This window comes from Sparus aurata, chromosome 24 (genome assembly GCF_900880675.1).
Source record: "Sparus aurata chromosome 24, fSpaAur1.1, whole genome shotgun sequence".
In the NCBI taxonomy this organism is placed as follows: domain Eukaryota; kingdom Metazoa; phylum Chordata; class Actinopteri; order Spariformes; family Sparidae; genus Sparus; species Sparus aurata.
Genome location: NC_044210.1, coordinates 15,968,665 through 15,986,419, shown reverse-complemented (window position 1 = coordinate 15,986,419; position 17,755 = coordinate 15,968,665). Strand labels below are relative to the sequence as shown.

The window sequence follows — 17,755 nt, the reverse complement described above, 5'->3', positions numbered from 1 at the left end:
GTCCGGATCAACGCAAGAAGTTAAGACCCATCCTTTAATCTAGTTTTGAAATTGGTCCTTCAGTTTCTGTTTAATTCTGCCCACAAACCAACCAACAAACAATCAACCAAAGATTAAACCAACCAACCAAGCAAACAAAAAAAAGCCAACCAACAAACAACCAACCAAAGATTATACCAACCAACCAAGCAAGCAAACAAAAAACATGCCAACCAACAATCAACCAACCAAAAAATATACCAACCAACAAACTAAAAACATACCAACTAACAAACAGCCAACCAACCAAGCAATTTGCAGAAAGGTAGGGGTCAGGAGCTGTTCGCCATAACAATTATGAGTCTAATAACTTACCCATAATCAATATTATGATTGTGAGAGACAAGGACAGGAGGGGAGACATCGGCCACTGCCCCCACCTATTGTTGAGCAGATGTGATTGGGAGGGTACAGCATGTGGTAGGTATTTTGCCTCTTTATTCTTTAGTCTGCTACCTTCGAATACTGATTCGATTTGGATGATGTTTACGGAAGCAACAGTAGAAGCTTCGTAACATTCAGGTCCCATCACTGCAATACGTTGTGGTATAAAGTGATCCTCTATTCAACCTCTTCTTTGGAATTTTTTGGCACTTTGTCTTTCATGGACAGTGACAGCGTCGAAACAGACAGTACGCATGGGTAGATAGAAGAGGGTAAGACATGCAACAAAGGTTCACACTCAGAATCAAACTGGAAACTTCACAATTACACGGTCGGCATCTAAACCACGAGGCCACAAGGACGCCCTAGGGCTGATTTTCTCTGACACAGTAATAACGTTGGTCTGAACACAGCCCAAGAGAGTAGATTCACCGATCACAAACCGTCGTATATTTCCTTTTATCCGTGTAGCTGTTTGTTTTGTCATCTGTACTCTTTCCTGGAAGTTTCAGCTCTGAAGAACATGACAGTGTGTTGAAGACCATGCCTCGAGATTTAACAACTGCCTCGCCGAAACCGCACACGGTGCTCATGCAAACCAAATCCCAAACCTCTGCATTCTTCTGTGTATTGTCAGCGCTGCAGTCATCCCATCGAGGTTACATAATACATCTTCATCTCCCAACTATTTGTCGTTTGGCAGAGGCTTGTCACAGCAAACATGTTTGTGTGGCCTGATCCTGTGTTTGATCCGCGACATCTGTTTCATGTGTACAGTACTTCCCGGGCCCCGATTCCGTCCAGACCCAGAAATAGAATCTAATTTTGGATGACCGAATTGTTTGTTCCAAGAACAAACTGTTTGTTGCGAGGAAATAGGAGAGAACACAAAAGTGAAATACATCATAGTTCAGAGCTATGAGTGTGGGCAGTTGTTGCACACGTTGAGAAATAGTGCATTTTAAATTGCCTAAAATCAATCCCGTCTTACCCAAGTGTGCATGACAGTTCCCCATTTCCCAAGGCCTTGTGGCAATGCGTGCTACTTTAAGGACTTCAGAGTGTTTCAAGAAAGAGAAACAGTTGTAATGCGTTCAAGAGGACACAGGAATTGGTTTCTTTGAGTGGGAAAGAGTCGAGAGTTCAGTCACAGCAGGGAGCACGGCCATGTCATTCTGGTTGTGCTCCCAACTCCTCCAGACTCTGAACCCTGCGCCTTTTAGCTGTCAGCAACAGATGTGACAATTACCATACGGCACTTGAAGAAAAGTCGCAGAGTTCAGCAGATCGGATAACACGTTTAAGACGTGCCAAATTCTCCAAGCAAAATCACATTTGGTATGTTTGCTCAGGCGACATGGCGAGTTCCTGACCAAAAAAAGAGAAATGCTGTACTTGGCTTGGATTCGCGCTGTGTGCACAAGCTGGTCGTCCAAACTTTGTCACACAGCTTCATTCACCGTTCTCCAACAACAGTCTCCTCCAATTGGTTGAAAACTCCGTGATTAAGTGCAATTTCTTACATGAGACTTGGGTCCACGTGTTTTTGGTTTACCTCTTTTTAGGAATTTGCGAGTCGTGTCTGGCTCCCGCTGCGACTCACGAAGACCTGCTCCATCTGCCTCCAAACAAACAGACTTTAAGTTGCAGTGTGTTTGCTGGCATTTGTTTTATTTGTCAGCATTTTGAGAACACCTAATTAAATTTTGCTTGGAGCACACTGTTGGCCAGAAACAGAAGTCTTCTTTTTTACATTTTTGGACTCGAAGTTGTCCAGAAGTTGGCGATGATGGCTGGTAGATGCTTGTGGACTTGTGGAGGCTGATTTAATCTAAAAATCAGCCTGGCTTCCTATAATCATCGGATGTTTGATGAGTAATTACATCCTTTAAAGCTTGAAATTAATAACAGAACAACAGGGACGACCAGGGACTTGTTATTGTGCCACGTTTGTTCAAATCAAGGCGATCGACTGACCATCGCGTGTTTAAACGTCCATGTTCGTCAACGTTGATGCCGCGTCTAATCCGGGAAATCTCTGCATCCCTCAGCTTGTTTGGCAGAGCTCGTAAAATTCAGTTTCTGTGACCTCAGCCTTTGTGAAGCCATGACATATTTTATTTAGCGGGCAGGAGACAGGAAGAGTCTTGTCATTTGCTCGCACGGCTGGAATGAGTTAGAACTGCTTGAGAGCACACAGTGACAGAATACACTTTGTGTTTTTACAAACCGGTGTGTGTCTGCGACTGATTTGCTGTCTTATTGCATGTCATGCTTTGTTGCTTTACGATAAACATGAGCTCCTGCTGTCAGTGACGGAATATAACCAACTACATTTACTTTAACTCCAACTGTTGTTCAGTTCAATTTTGAGATAATTGTAGTTTACGTGACTATTTCCATTTTCTGCTACTCTACAATGACCATAATTACCATGGATTTACATTTTCAGCAGTCGGTGGGTCGGCTGATTGGTTAGTTGTTTGGTTGGTTAGTAGGTTAGTAGGTTGATTGGTTAGTTGTTTGGTTGGTTAGTAGGTTGATTGGTTAGTTGTTTGGTTGGTTAGTAGATTAGTAGGTTGAATGGTTAGTTGTTTGGTTGGTTAGTAGGTTGATTGGTTGGTTAGTTTGGTTGGTTGGTTAGTTTGTCAACAGGATTACACAATAACTGCTGAACAGATTTCTACAAATCTTGGGAGGAGGATGGTTCTCAGCCTATTTTCGACCTCAATTAACTTTTAATTTTCTTTTCTGCGAGTTTCTTAATTAAGGATTTATTTCTCAGGGAATTAACTTGGAAAAAAAGAAATCAGGCGTATTTAGGTGGCTGGTATCTGAGTGTGAGAACAATTTGACGCAGATCCAAATAAGAAACTGAATCTAGCAGATTTGAATGTTTTGTTTTATATTAGATTAGGCGCGATTGAATTAAAGGTCTTACCCAAGTCTTATTCCAAACTCTTCAAATATTGGTGCTTTGAGTTGGTGGCTGACAAGACCTAAAGTGTCAGTATTTGAAGAGTTGGGAATAAGACTCAATAATCAACTGTTACAAATAAGCCATCAAGAGGGACTATTGGGCCTGTGCAGAGGTATGCACTCTAACAAGTGGCAATCTAGTTTCATCTACAATCAGACAAAAAACTGGTAATCAGAGAAATGCCAAATATTGGATCCAATCTGGTGACCCATAGTATGGGTATTGGTAAATGTATTTGTGTCTTTCACTTTTACAAAAGTAATATTTTAACATGACATCTTTGCTTTTACTCAAGTAAGACTCTTGGGTTCAACACTGCCTGTTGTTCTTACAATATGTCTGTGAGGAAGTACTTTTGTCCATTGCCCATATGTTTCTGCACCACACGGCGCCACTGGGCCCATTGTGTGGCCAAACAGGGCTCATTTCTCTCAGAACAATGAAGACACTGACAGCTGAGCAATAACCTCCCGGAAAACACTCGACAACATTTGCTCCCATCATACGACAACAGATGACACACAATGTTCACACTTTTCAGAGATGGATTCAGTCACCAGCTATAGTGTGAGAAATGTGTGAGTGAGGTCGGAGCTGTCTGATAATGAACGTTTAAGGCCGAGGCATTGTGAGGTGAACAATGCGCCACTGATAAAGAAGTTATGTGTGCTGGCTGAAGCTGTGATTACACTCCTGCATGGAAATCCATTGTTTTGTTTGTGGAGCCATTAGCTAAAAGCCACTTTTACACCCGCAGGTAAGATGTTAAACACCCCACCCTCGCTTGATATGTTCTAACAGTGTTGGCTGCCAGATATACTGTATACCAGTCGTGGAAAGTAACAGAGCGCAGGCACGCAAGTACTGTAATTAAGTGCAATTGTCAGGGACTTGTAGTATTTTTCCATAACATTTCAGAAGGGAAAATTGCAGTTTTTACTCCATGGCGTTTGTTTGAACTATGCAGATAAAGATTCTATAAATATAGAACATGAGATCATCTTGATCATAGCTCGGGTAAGAGCTGCTCACGTGTTCATATTTTATCAAGGTAATAGTTCAGCATTTTGGGGAATAAGTGCGTATTTCCCTTTCCTGGTGAAACGTAGATGGGCAGATCCATATCACAGTCATATCTGTCCAGGGTTATTACAGTGTTAGCTTAGCTTAGCTTAGCATTAGGGCTTGAAACAGTCCAGTTAGTTTAGCAGTGCTGGTAGGCAGATTTTTTGTTTACCTTCAGACAGAACAGGCTAGATGTTTCCATTTATTTCCATTCTTTATGCTAAGCTAAACATCTCCTGACTGTAGCCTCATTTTTATAGTTGTTGTAAATATATAGCAATACAGCTTCTTAATAACCATTATTTTGTCAGTTCTGATGGCTTTTAGTCATTATCATCTAAAGTTGAAAGTCTTTATTTATCTATTGTAAATGACCCGGCATACCTGCAGTACGTCCATGGCCCACCAGGGGGGGGCGTGGTCTACAATTTTGGAATCACAAAACGACTTAATCTTTGTTTTAAGATTATGAGTTGTATTTTTGCATCATCACAAGTGTTCCCAACAATGTTCACAACCAAAGAAACAGTAATTTTATTCAAGGTAACGATGTAGTTCATTTGGACGCCCGCTGCTTAATATCTGGCAAAACATCTGATGATACGTCAGCGAGCTTACGTAACGTAACTGTTAAAACAAATGGAACCAGTTTGAGTTCCTGGCGCCAGAACGACATCCCTAGCATGTTAGCATTCCTCTGTGAGACTAAGCTAGCAGCTAGAATCGGGGATGGTATTGCTAACACGCCATTTTCAAGCTGTCAGGATGTCACGGATGTCTTCGGCGTGGGGCTGCGAATCTACATTATGTGTTACACGTCTTGTCTTGTTTCTCCGCGTTTGGTCTCGATTACAAATCCTCATCCAAGAATTTCTTATTAACTCAACTACAAGTTTTTTTTTTCCTTCTCCCTCCCTCGCTCTTTCGCTCTTTATGTTGACAAGAGCCAGAAGGAAATACTGTAACCTGAACTCCTCGTCTCTCCTCACCTACTGGCCTGCCTCCGGAGCAGTGACAGTCCGGGCACATATTTCACACATCACACGCGTCAAGACAAACCTTCCCTCTCCGCTGCCACATCCTTTAGTTTAAACACTTACTTCAGCACACACACACACACACACTCCACACGGTGTCACACATACGAGCAAGCACACCCCCTTCTTGTGAGCCGCTGCAATGCAAAGCTCCATATAAGGGCATGCTGATGATGTAATGGTCCATAGGCAGGGAGCACATCCCTTATTGTTTGGTCTGAGTGCAGGAATGCCCACATTACAGCTACTAAGAGAGTGAGACGCACGCACAGAGGGAGAGTTGCGTTGTACGGGAAGATAATGAGCGGACGGCAGTGAAGTTTGGAAAAGCTTTGGCACAGGTAGGCGCACTGAACATGACTGAACTCTGAATTTAGGGCGATACACTTTTTAAAAACATTTAAAACTTCTTACAGAGTTGTCGATCTGTTGATTTGCTTGTACAGATGTTCAGAGGAGCATCACTGCTTGTGTTCTTGTGTGCTTTGCAGTGGTATTTTTTATTCTACGTGTGTGTTAAAAGTGCTTTCTTGGAGGCTTTTTGAGCCGTTGATGTGAGTTATTCATGAAACGTTTAAAACATCTGGACTTAGAAGTTAATAAAACTCTGCATCAGACAACATGTCAAGAGTAGATCAAACTAAATCTGAGGAAGTTTGAGTCTTCAGTTCTTTTAGAAGATATAGTAAATTATACAGAAATTGTAGTTTGCATCATAGCAGTGTAATTAAACTTCAGTATCCATTCATTCATTCATTAATTTATACATATATAACTTTTGTTTTCTTGTGACTATACAACCTGTATAATGTTAATCAAATTGAATGTTGGATGTCCACAAAGAAATGCTGAATCCTGTTTTAATTCATTATTCAGACAGAAAGTGACGCTAAAGACTCGGACTCTGTGGTCTCCCGTAGAAAACTGCACTTAACACATCAAGTATTCGGACAGTAATGAGGCCCAGTCTTTGTCGGAGAGTCGCATGTTTTGGCCCGGCAGTTTTTACTGTGCTGGGATTTGTCAAGATTTGACAGCATGGTAGAGATGCTTATCTGCATTTTTGTCCACACAAGATACCAAAAAATGAAATGTACGAGGATCGTGGGAGAGTAGAGAGAAAAATGAGTCAGAACAGAACAGACCGAAGCGGCGTTTCGTATTTTAAGGCCGTTATTCTCAAACATTTACACGTCACGGCCTCTTTAAATGACGCAAATTGAGACATATTTGATTCGATTCTGCTGTCAGATGTTTTGTTACAGTAAATGTATGAAACCAATTACCAGAACAGTCACACATTCTGTTCTTGTGTCACTTAAGTAATTCTCATTTTTCCTTGAGTGCCTCTTGAACTTCGTCAAGGTATTGAGCACTTTTGACAGCGTGTAATTACTTCATTTCTTGTCATCGCTGATTGACTGTGGTTGTGGAAAAATGGATGGATTGGGAGAAGTTACTTAAAAAATTTATTCGGATACATTTACTATTTACCCATTAATCCAAGTATCACAGTATGGAAGTAATGTAACTTGATTATGTTCTTGACCGGAGTGATGTTGTGTGAGACTCGTACAGACGAGTTCATCATTGTTTATTTTAAATCATAATCCTGCGAGTAATCCCCTTTAATTTTTACTGAGTGTATCTGTAATCTAATTACATCTTTTTTTCTGTAACTTTACTACAAAACAGCTAAAAGGAATGGAACCAAAGGCCTTTTTTTACTCTGATTACCTAATCCCATTACTTGTTTTCTGTTTCTCCCCAAGCCTGCTCCTAAATAGAGTCATACTTGAGTAAAAGTAAATATATTTATTTATATAATACGATAAATATTACTTTGGTAAAAGTATAAGTACTTGTAAAGTTTGAAGGCATCTGATACTTAATGTCCTTACTTTAATTTTCAAAAGCATTTTCAATCGCATTTTGGAATAAGTGTTATTTTTAATCAGTTGCCAATTTAATACATTTTGGCTTCGAAGTAACAAGTAACTAAAGTTGTCAGATCGAGTAAAAGTACAGTGTTTGCTACCAAAATGCAGTAGATCTGAAGTATAAAGTACTAGAAAATAGAAAAACTCAAATACAAGTACCTTAAATGTGTACTTAGTTACATTCCATCACAGGTTTTTCACACAAAATTAGGAGTAAACAGCAGCAACATTTACATAATGTATCTTCAGCATTTTAAGCTTAAAAGACTCCAATCTAATTTATTCATACATTAAAAAAGAAAACGTCTCTTTGGGGATCACACCACTCCATTAAGCATAACTCCACCACCTCCTCCTCCACCTCCTCCTCCTGCAGGAAGTTAATAAATATCCGCGCTACATATTTTACACATGTTGATTGCACTCTGGGGGCAGATCACTTCGCCTGTGTGGACTTTAAATACGGTCCACGCACCGACATCAATCAGCGTCCTCCCTCCAAACTCTGTCCCACATCGGCACATCCACAAGTTAAAGCGGAGGTGGCTGAGTGTGTGCGTGTGTGTGTGTGTGTGTTGGTGTGTGTGTGCACAGGATATATCGGTCTGTACATGTGTGACCTAATCACTTGTGGTTAGGCAGAGCTGACATATGGAACGTGTAACACAGATTCGAGCAGCGGGTGAGCCACAGTTTCCACGTAAAAAAGAGAGGGAAGCCCTCCCCGAGAAGCCAACTGGATGCTTCCTTCTCTCTTTCATTTCAACCGTTAGTGTACTTGAATATACTTGCAGCGAAGCCAGAAACAATCCTGTAAATCCAAGATATCCAACCGAACGACTCCCTTTGTTTTTTTACTCCCCCGTGACACATTAATGACCCGCAGTGGCGGCGGTGGTCGTGCATCCCGGTGCTTGTTGCGAAGGTTGTTCGGGCTTGCGTGCTGGGTGGTAAACGGTGTCTTGTAATGTTGATAGCCATGAAGCTGTTATGTCACCGGCTTCATGTGCAGCACTTTACAATTATAATGTTCTTTCAAGCTGTGCGGATGTCTGCATGAAAAGGGGGCTGCTCTCTTAACGACGGCGAGATAAAACATGAGGGCGATGGAAATGTGGACATTTGTTATGTACATCAGTGATATTTATGCGCTCTGCTGCTCCGACTGACTTATATTAGATGCTGAAAGCTCGTTTGTTGAGCTACGACTGCGTGTTTAAGTGTGGTTTGTCTCCGGCATTAGCTAAGGTCACTCCGTCTATTGTCCCTCCTTCGACTATATAGCTCGCAAGCGCACACTAAATGATATCTGACGACAAAAAAGTGGTCTCAGATGTGGCTCCCGTCTGTTTGTGTGTGTCCTTGATGAGAAAAAGTTCAGGGACAACTGATCTGTATCTGCGTTTCCTTATGTACCGCAAAGCACACTGGGAATACAGTAATATAGCCCCATAAAGGGCTACAAGTGATTTCACTGGTGTGTATTTTGAGCAGTTTCCTCTCCAAGGATTTATTAGCGCAAAGTGCCCTTTGCATGCAGCATACATGATTAATACCCCATAGTATTCTAAAAGCAAGTGATAGGCAGAGTTTCCAGTCCTGCGAGGGGGGAACAAAGTACATTTGTCTTTCTATTTTGGCCGATGACATCACTAGAAAAACAGCGGCGACTGAGATAAGAGATTGAATAAACAGCGATTACAAGGCGACAGGGTGGTTTGTAACTGAGACGTCTGCTGCTTTCGCTTAGCAACTCGGTGTTTCTGCGCAGCACGGCAATTTTTCAACACATGCATGTTTTTTAGATAAGACGGGGCGTGCACGGCACACTTTATCAAGAGTCCTTGACAAGGAGAAACATGATTAACATATTTTATCAACACTTCTACGAGGGGCAAGCATGATGTCAGCACGCCAGACAGAGCACCTTGAATACTCACAGAATTTAAAAAAAAGATGCTGGAATCACAAAATGTCAGTGGAGAAGGAAGAAACCAGATCTTATGAAAAGTAGCAGTAAATTAAATTAGCTATTGATTACTTTTGGTTTGCATACTTTTACTTGAGTAAAGTTTTGAATGCAGGACTTTTACTTGTAGTGAAGTATTTTCACAGTGCATGCCAGGTCTTGGTGTGTACAACTGCATATGTGGAAAAAGTCGCATCAAGTCTTTTGTGGGCCCAGAGGAAGCGGCATGTAATCTGGTAAATTGTCTCCGGTGATGTGGCTGAGATGCATGGTGGGTAATGTAGGCAGTACGCAATATGTACAGACACTGGAGGCAGTTTATCAGATTACATGCAGCTTCCTCTGGGGCCACAAAAGACTTTACGCTGCCTTTTTCACATGTGCAGCAGCGCTCCTCAAGACCTGTGAGGACATGTACAAAAAGAAATTGGTGGAGTTACCCTTTAAAAGCTGTTAATCTAGCTGTTGAAAGCTCAAAATGTAGTGGAGTAGAAGTATAAAGTGACAAAAATTGATCTTGGGCATTGTTCTTGAGTAAACATACGACATGTAAAACTAACAGGAGCATGTGCTGGTTGTCACTTTGTCCAAAAATGTCCAAAGTTTTCCATAAAAAGCATAATTCATAGTGAATAATAGTGTGTTTGCTTCTTGAAACGCGGCCCTAAATCATATCCAAATCCCCCCCGAAAAACCACACTAATAATGAATTCTGATGCATATCCTTGTGAGATTTTATTGAGTGTTGTTTGGTCTGGGTCTAATTGCATCCCCTCGCATGTGTCCCGTTACTTATATGCTCCCACCCTTCAGCAGCTACCGAAGAAAAAAAAAGAAATGACACACAGTCCGCTGCTGAGAAGCGCCCCGCCCTACCACACTTACATCATGGCCCACAACCCAAGTGTACATGTGGAATTAGTGATCCCGGAGAGTATGTGTTTGTGTGTGTGGGGGGATTTCTGTATAAACTCTGAGGGACTGTAATTGCCTCTGGAAGAAGGGGGAATTCCTTTAAATATATAAGAAAAGAAGAAAAAAAACAACGGGGAGGGTAGGTGGTGGTGGTGGTTTTGGGAAGGGGAGGAGGGTTGGTAGTAGAGGAACCCCTTAATTAAAGGATTGTTCCATGCCAGTGGGCCATCTGTGTGGAAATGCCTGGCAGCTGCGCACACAGAAGTCATAACATACCTTCCCCCGGGGATGGAGGCACTTTGGCTTGGTGATGTATGCATGTGCCAGATGAGCTGACCCCGACTACACACTGCAACTTGTACCTTGACATCATTTGAGTACTTTGCATCCCACCTGGGTTTAGTGGGGGAAGAAATACAAGCTAGATGTAGCTGTGGAAATATAAACATCACGTATTCTATTCCATCTAATTGTTTTTTCCCTGATTGCTGTCTTCTTTCAACATAAATTTAAATTGTTTGTGTCTTTGCTTCCGTGTGCAAAGATACAATCATCACCCTTTGATATTTAGTCTGCATCCATGAATGGTGATGGATATAATATAAAGTGTTACTGACACATTCTTATTACCTGCTCGTCACATCACATGAGATCATTTTCAAAGGTTGATATCAATATTTGGCTGCGTGTCAGTCTTTTTTTCCCCTCCATTATTTCCCACAGGAATTTATAGGCCATATGGTACACCCTCAACTACTGCGGAAACTTCTTGAAATGCACCAATTGTTAAACTCAAGGCCCAGCTGTAACTCAGGTTTCCAAACCATAGGAGAATTAGTTGGCAACAAGGGAACCCCCCCCCAAAAAGTAACCACAGGTATTTCAGACTACAAACCCCAGAGAGTTAAAGTAATGCTTTTTATGATGTGTTAAATTTTCCATGACATTAAAACTTTAGTCCAGCTCAGAAATGCAGGGAAAATAACAGTGTTTATGATGTGTCAGTGCTTAGAGAAGTGGGTCCAATGGGTAATGACAGTGGGGGTGTAGAGTTTCTTTTGCACCTTTGTTATTGAACATTGACATTTTACTGACATTTTAGGTTAAAGTGTTACTCCAAAACCCACTTAAAAGTTAAGCAAAGAAATCATGAAAACAATCACCTCTACTCTGATTGCTTGAAGATCATGTTTGCTTTGTTTTTATGTGTTACAGGTTGAAGCTGTTAATTGATCAGGAGAAGGCCTACCAAGAAAGGAAGGACGAAGAGAACAACAAAAAGGTCACAAGCCTGAAGGAGGAGCTGACAAAACTCAAGTCATTTGCGTTGATGGTTGTGGATGAACAGCAGCGTCTCACTGAGCAGCTGAAACAACAAACAGCCAAGGTCCAAGAACTGAGTGCCAGTGCTTCACAAGCCCAGGAGGAGCTGAGCTCAGCTAATGCTCGTCTGCAGGAAGAGGAGCAAAAGGTCTTTCGCTTGGAGGCTGAGCTGCGTGACCAAAGCGGTCGATACCATCAGGAACAAGAAGGCATGACGGCCAAATTGACCAGTGAGGATGCCCAAAACAGGCAGCTGCGCCAGAAACTGTCAGCTCTCAGCAGACAGCTTGATGAGCTGGAGGAGACCAACAAAACCCTGCGCAGAGCTGAAGAGGAACTGCAGGAGTTGAGGGACAAAATCAGTCGTGGCGAGTGTGGAAACTCTAGCCTCATGTCTGAGCTTGAAGAGTTACGGAAGAGGGTACTTGAAATGGAGGGAAAGGATGAGGAGTTGATCAGAATGGAGGACCACTGTAGGGACCTCAACAAGAAACTGGAGAAAGAGGCACATCAGAGCCGAAGCCTGAAGGCCGAAGTTGATAAACTGAACCACAGGATTATGGACTTGGAGAAATTAGAGGATGCATTCAGTAAGAGCAAACAAGAATGCAGTTCCCTCAAAAGTAACCTGGAGAAGGAGAGGACAGTGTCAAAGGTGCTGACCAGTGAGCTGGAAGTCTTGAAAGCCAGGGTCAGAGAACTGGAGGCTGCTGAAAGCCAACTTGGAAAGACAGAGCTGACACTGAAGGAAGATCTAACCAAGTTGAAGACTCTCACAGTCATGCTGGTGGATGAGAGGAAGGCAATGGCGGAGAAGCTGAAGCAAATGGAGAACAAGGTTCACAACAGCACTGGCAAACTTCAGGCTGAACAGGATAAAGTTACATCAGTCACAGAGAAACTGATTGACGAGAGCAAGAAGGCGCTGAGGTCCAAGGCTGAGCTGGAGGAGAAAATGTGCAGCGCCACGAAGGAGAGGGATGACCTGAAGGCCAAGCTGAAGAATGAGGAGGAAAAGAGCAATGATTTGGAGTCGAAGATCAATATGATGAAGAAAAGGTTGCAGTCCCTGGAGAACATAGAAAGGGAACACCTGAGAAGCAAAGCCAAAGAGGAGCACATCAAGACACCCATTGCTAACCGCTTCCAACAAGAAGACAACAAAGTGAAGGACTTGACGCAGGAGGTTGAACGTCTCAGACGCAAGTTAAAGGACATGAAGGTGGTAGAGGGCGACCTCCTGAAGACAGAGGAGTTTGAATCACTGGAGAAAAGATTCACCAACGAACAAGAGAAAGCTAAAGTCTTGATGGAGGAGCTGGAAATATCCAGAAATGAACTTTCCAAGTACCAACTGGCTGAAAAGAAAGAGTGCAACCAAGAGCATGTTCTTTATAAACGCTTGAAGGACGAGGAGGCCAAGTCTAGTCACTTGACCAGAGAGGTAGCAGCTCTGAAAGAGAAGATCCACGAGTACATGGGAACTGAGGAGTCCATTTGTCGTATGAAGACCGACCACTCTACACTGCAGAGAAAACTGACCCAACAGGAAGTCAGGAACAAAGAACTGGCCAGAGAAATGGAGACACTCACAAGAGAGCTTGAGAGATACAGACGCTTCAGCAAAAGTCTTCGCCCGGGCATGAATGGAAGACGCTTTTCTGACCTTCATGTTGCCACCAAGGAAGTTCAGACAGAGCCTCTTGACCTCATGTCTCCCAACTGTAAGACAATGGCACCGCTGGAACGTGCTGTTGTGAATGGGAAGCTGTACGACGAGAGCGAATCTGAGGACAACGCAAATTACAGCAACGAGCTCCAGCTCAGCAAATGCAGCCCCTCGCTCATCAACAATGTCAACAATCTGAACAACAACATGAGAAGAGCGCGAGTCCCGTTCCTTAAGAACAAAGACAACACCCATCAGGTGAACGGGAAAGTGCAACCACGGCAGAACGGGAACCACGTTCAGCCTGGAGATGTTGTGTTGACCCACAGTCCTGGGCAGCCTCTGCACATTAAAGTGACTCCTGACCACGGACATAACACAGCAACGCTAGAGATCACCAGCCCGACCACAGAAAACACCCAGTCATTCACCAGCACTGCCGTCATACCCACAAGTGGAGGTCCGCCCAAGCAGAGAATTACCATCATCCAGAATGCTTCCATATCCCCGACTGCGAAGTCCATTTCCCCAACAATGAAATCCAAAGGTTCCCCAATATCAGATGAACCTTGCTCACCAGATAGGGCCCTATCACCGTTCACCATGTCCACATACTCCAGAGCAATGACTCCAGACTCTTGTGGCTCCGTAACCCCAGACAGAGCCATGTCCCCTATACAGATCGTGTCCGTCACAACAGGCACCCCTGACCGCTCCCTCTCCACCGAGCCAGTCGAGGTCGTTGGAGGGCATGCCGTCTTCCGAGTGACCCCGGAGAGGCAAACCAACTGGCAGGTCCAGAGGTCCAACAGCTCTGGGCCCAACGTCATCACCACAGAGGACAACAAAATCCACATCCACTTAGGGAGTCCCTTCATTCAGAGCATCAGCACCCCGACGCAAACGCTGAGTCCGTGCCACACGCCTGGACTCCAGGAGCAAAGGACTCAGGTGCTTGCAAATTGCAGTACTCCTACTATCAAGGGCAACAGCAAAATCACAAGTAGCATCATGATTAAGCCCACCTCCACCCCAATCCAAAGGCCATCACAAATTACAGTAAGTAATGCCTATGACTGACCCGATAACCGCCAAAACCCCTCCATCCCATCCTGAATCCTGCCCATGAGATCCACCACAGCCATAGACCCCTAGACCCCCAAATCTATACCCCGATTCATTTACATGTGTTTTTACTTGATTTATGAGTTTAAACCAGGGTTTGAATGTTTTCCTTTTTTGGTTTGCTTGGTTCTGTGTGAAACAATTGTTTGCCTGCATGCGAAAACAATACCATTTTGAAAGCACTAGATTTTGATTTCATTTGACATAACACCGGGTTCTAACTTATGTGCACTTACTGTATTGTACTCAGTGGCTAACTTGCCATGTAGTCAAGACTATTCACACTGATGTATCATGCCAGTTTTTATACTTCATATTACACATTACTGCATTATGATTAAGTTGTTTGGTTTTTTTCTGAGAATTAAAGTGTGCAAAAAGATGTGTTATGTTTTATAGTTTGTCATCCATGCTTGCCAATTTTCATTTATCCACTAAATCCAGCATGTTTTTGAATCTGTAAAAAAATTAAAAAGTAATCTGAGGAAAATGCGATTAGGTTGAGATCACTTGTTTGATTTGATTTTTGGTGCATGCACAGTGACTGTTTAACACAGTGTGTTATTCAAACGATTCATATCTCAGATTTGACGCCTGTCAAGACTTTGTCAGACCTAATTAAATGATACCGAAGTGGACGAGTTGTCTGAAAAACCTTTGTGCTCACACGGATCACAAGACAGAAAAGAACCCTCTGGGATTCTCACATGTGTTTGCTTGCTCCGGTTTAAATCATAGGCTGATGTCATAGTTTCTCCTTACATCCAGAGCACAGCAGTGACTGAAAATGAAAACCAGCATGATGTGAACTCTCTTAAATGATGCAACGGAAACTCTGCTTGAAAACCTCAGTGTGGTGTTTCATACTGCAGAGCTGCTGCTGGAGGAGAATCCATTTTTTTTTTTTAAAGTACAAGACACAGAGTTAGAGTTTCTTGTCTCCAGTAGATAAAGACATATAAAAACTTGCAAAAATTTTTTGGGTTGAATGCAACAGACAATGTAAGGGACTTTTCACAAGATTAGGTTTCAAGGTTTCAAACTCAAATGTAGATTTTTGGGAATAAGTGAATAAAAACACAGAAAGTTAAAGATAAATTTGTGGTTTTCTGGTTTTCAATATTAAATTAAAGTTAGCAACAGATCAACACAGTGGATATATTAGTGCTAAACTTCAAGTTTGTCTTTATTGACCGACATGTTGAGCTCAATCCCTACTGGGTGCTGAGATATCGATTTTCAGAAACAATTCTGTACAGTTTTTGATTTAAACTTTTTCTCCAACACTGACAGCTATGCCATTGTTAGACAATAACATCTGGAAATGTAAGAAATCAACAGATGATTGGTTTTATGCCCTGACAACCTACAAATATCAATCTTTCAGGACAATAAACAATAAAGGAGAGAAACTAAGTTTGTTACAAAGTTCGTTTCTCAAATCTGGTGGAAATCAAGAGGAGAAACTCGTCCCTCGTTGCCATTTTTTTGAGAGCACTGCCACTGAATATTTAACCCCATGAAACTAATCAAAAGGCCCCCTGGGAAACTGGATACAACATCTGGATCTCAGAAGCACAAATATATTTTTTGATAACATAAACTTAGTGGCTTTTGAGCAGAAAGTCTCATTTAAATTTATATTCATCGGGTAGTAACCTAAAACGTCTGTTTTATTTTTCTTTCTCCCATGAGATGAATCATCAGCGCAACCTACGAACGTTCCTCCGTGTATATGCATTCCTCTACATGCGGTCTGACGTGCCCACAGTGGAAACATGACCACATACTGTGCAACGCGTCTGATCCGTTTAAATTAAATCTGCACCGAAGGTCAGAGCGAGATGATGATGATGGGCGGATGGAGACTGAAAGACAGGAGTGGAGGAGAGAGGATATGAAGGATTATCTGGTCAATTAATGTCACGTCAATGTGAAGCTAACGTTAAAGTGAAAAAGCAAAATTGAAGTTTTTTCTTGTAGTAGATTTTGGTTTATCTGAATACAAGCAACCATACATTTCAAACAGGACTTCATTGTGCTTTATCTTCATATTTCAGACAGATTAGCTGTTTTTTTTCCAAACATGGCTGCGTGCACAGATACGTCCTGCCGTGTATACGTCGGGATTAAGTGTGTTTGTTTACGGACTTATCAACAAAAGCTGGTGTTCGTCGCTTCACACTCGTCCAGAACGCTCGTGTAGCTCAACATCAAGCCGACGCAGCGAATAAGCAAACGATGCTGGATCTAAACTTGTCACAAAGTATCATGTGTGAGGAAAACGCTCACGGCAGTCCAAGTTACAAAACACAAACCAGAGATGCTTCCCGGTGACCGCCAACCGTTTAAGATGTCTTTTCCTCCAGCTAGAAAGAGGTGACAGCATCAACATGTAACAAAACACAAACTTGTTCAATCATTTTTATGGTCTGCACAAGAAATAAATGACATAATATGAAATGCATGTAGCCGTTTCCCCTCAAAAGGTGGAGCCACTGTCCATTTATCAGGAGGTGTGTGGTTTGATCCAGAGCCCCACTGATATCTATCAATCAATATTGGCTCACTACCTATAAATGTGCCCTGGCCTACAAGCATCCGATATGAAAACATTTCTGGGTGATTATAATGCAGAAAAAGATGCTCCGGGCTTTGTAAAGTTAGTTACTTCACAGCCCTGATGTCCACAAGGACGATAAATGTGATTGTTGAAGTGTAAAATATTGGGATTAGACTGTTCTATATTGATATCAGATTTTTTTACTCTCCGAGATCGAGGAAGGCCCCGAAATGGAGCATCAGTCGGGCTGTAGTTTGGTCCCTGGCCCCTGCAGTGAGATCGGTTATTGTTGGATTTGCTATAGAGGCACTTTCACATGATATCCTATCATCATCTCGGAGCCTGACGAAGAAACCACATCCCAGAGTTCCCATCTGAGAGCCAGAATTGCAAATTCTGGTGAAATATGGTCTAAATGTGAACATTTAGCAGACTCTCTAAATGCTCGGCAACAAAAAAATAATAATTAGACGCAACAACAGTCTCGAAGAGGTACATTTGTGAGAGAGTCGATCGATCCTTCGATGGTCCTCGGTCTCATTTAGATGGAGCAAGACAACTGTTGCAGAAAAGTGTCGAACACCAACCAAAAACACACACACACACACACACACACACACACACTGGTGTGACAGCGAGGAGATGATTAAATCGAGCATTAAATTGAATGAGTGTGAAGGAGCGCAGCTGGGGGAACCGGATCCGGAGCAGTCTGGGCGCGATGAAAATGATGCAGCGGCTGAACA

At 42.5% G+C, this 17,755-nt stretch overlaps 1 protein-coding gene across 2 annotated transcripts in view; it reads left to right on the top strand.

The window, feature by feature from the left end:
* The window catches only part of filip1l (filamin A interacting protein 1-like), a 72,398-nt gene that overhangs the window by 52,054 nt on the left and 2,589 nt on the right, over positions 1–17,755 (top strand). Inside the window, exons 1-2 of one of the 2 annotated variants that reach the window (XM_030409884.1) lie at positions 5,693–5,846; positions 11,545–14,380. In XM_030409884.1, coding sequence (XP_030265744.1) covers positions 11,660–14,380 — 2,721 coding nt within the window. In that variant the 5' untranslated portion in view covers positions 5,693–5,846; positions 11,545–11,659. Of the gene's footprint in view, positions 1–5,692; positions 5,847–11,544; positions 14,381–17,755 lie in introns of those variants that run through there. The other variant, XM_030409883.1, reaches the window with a different exon arrangement.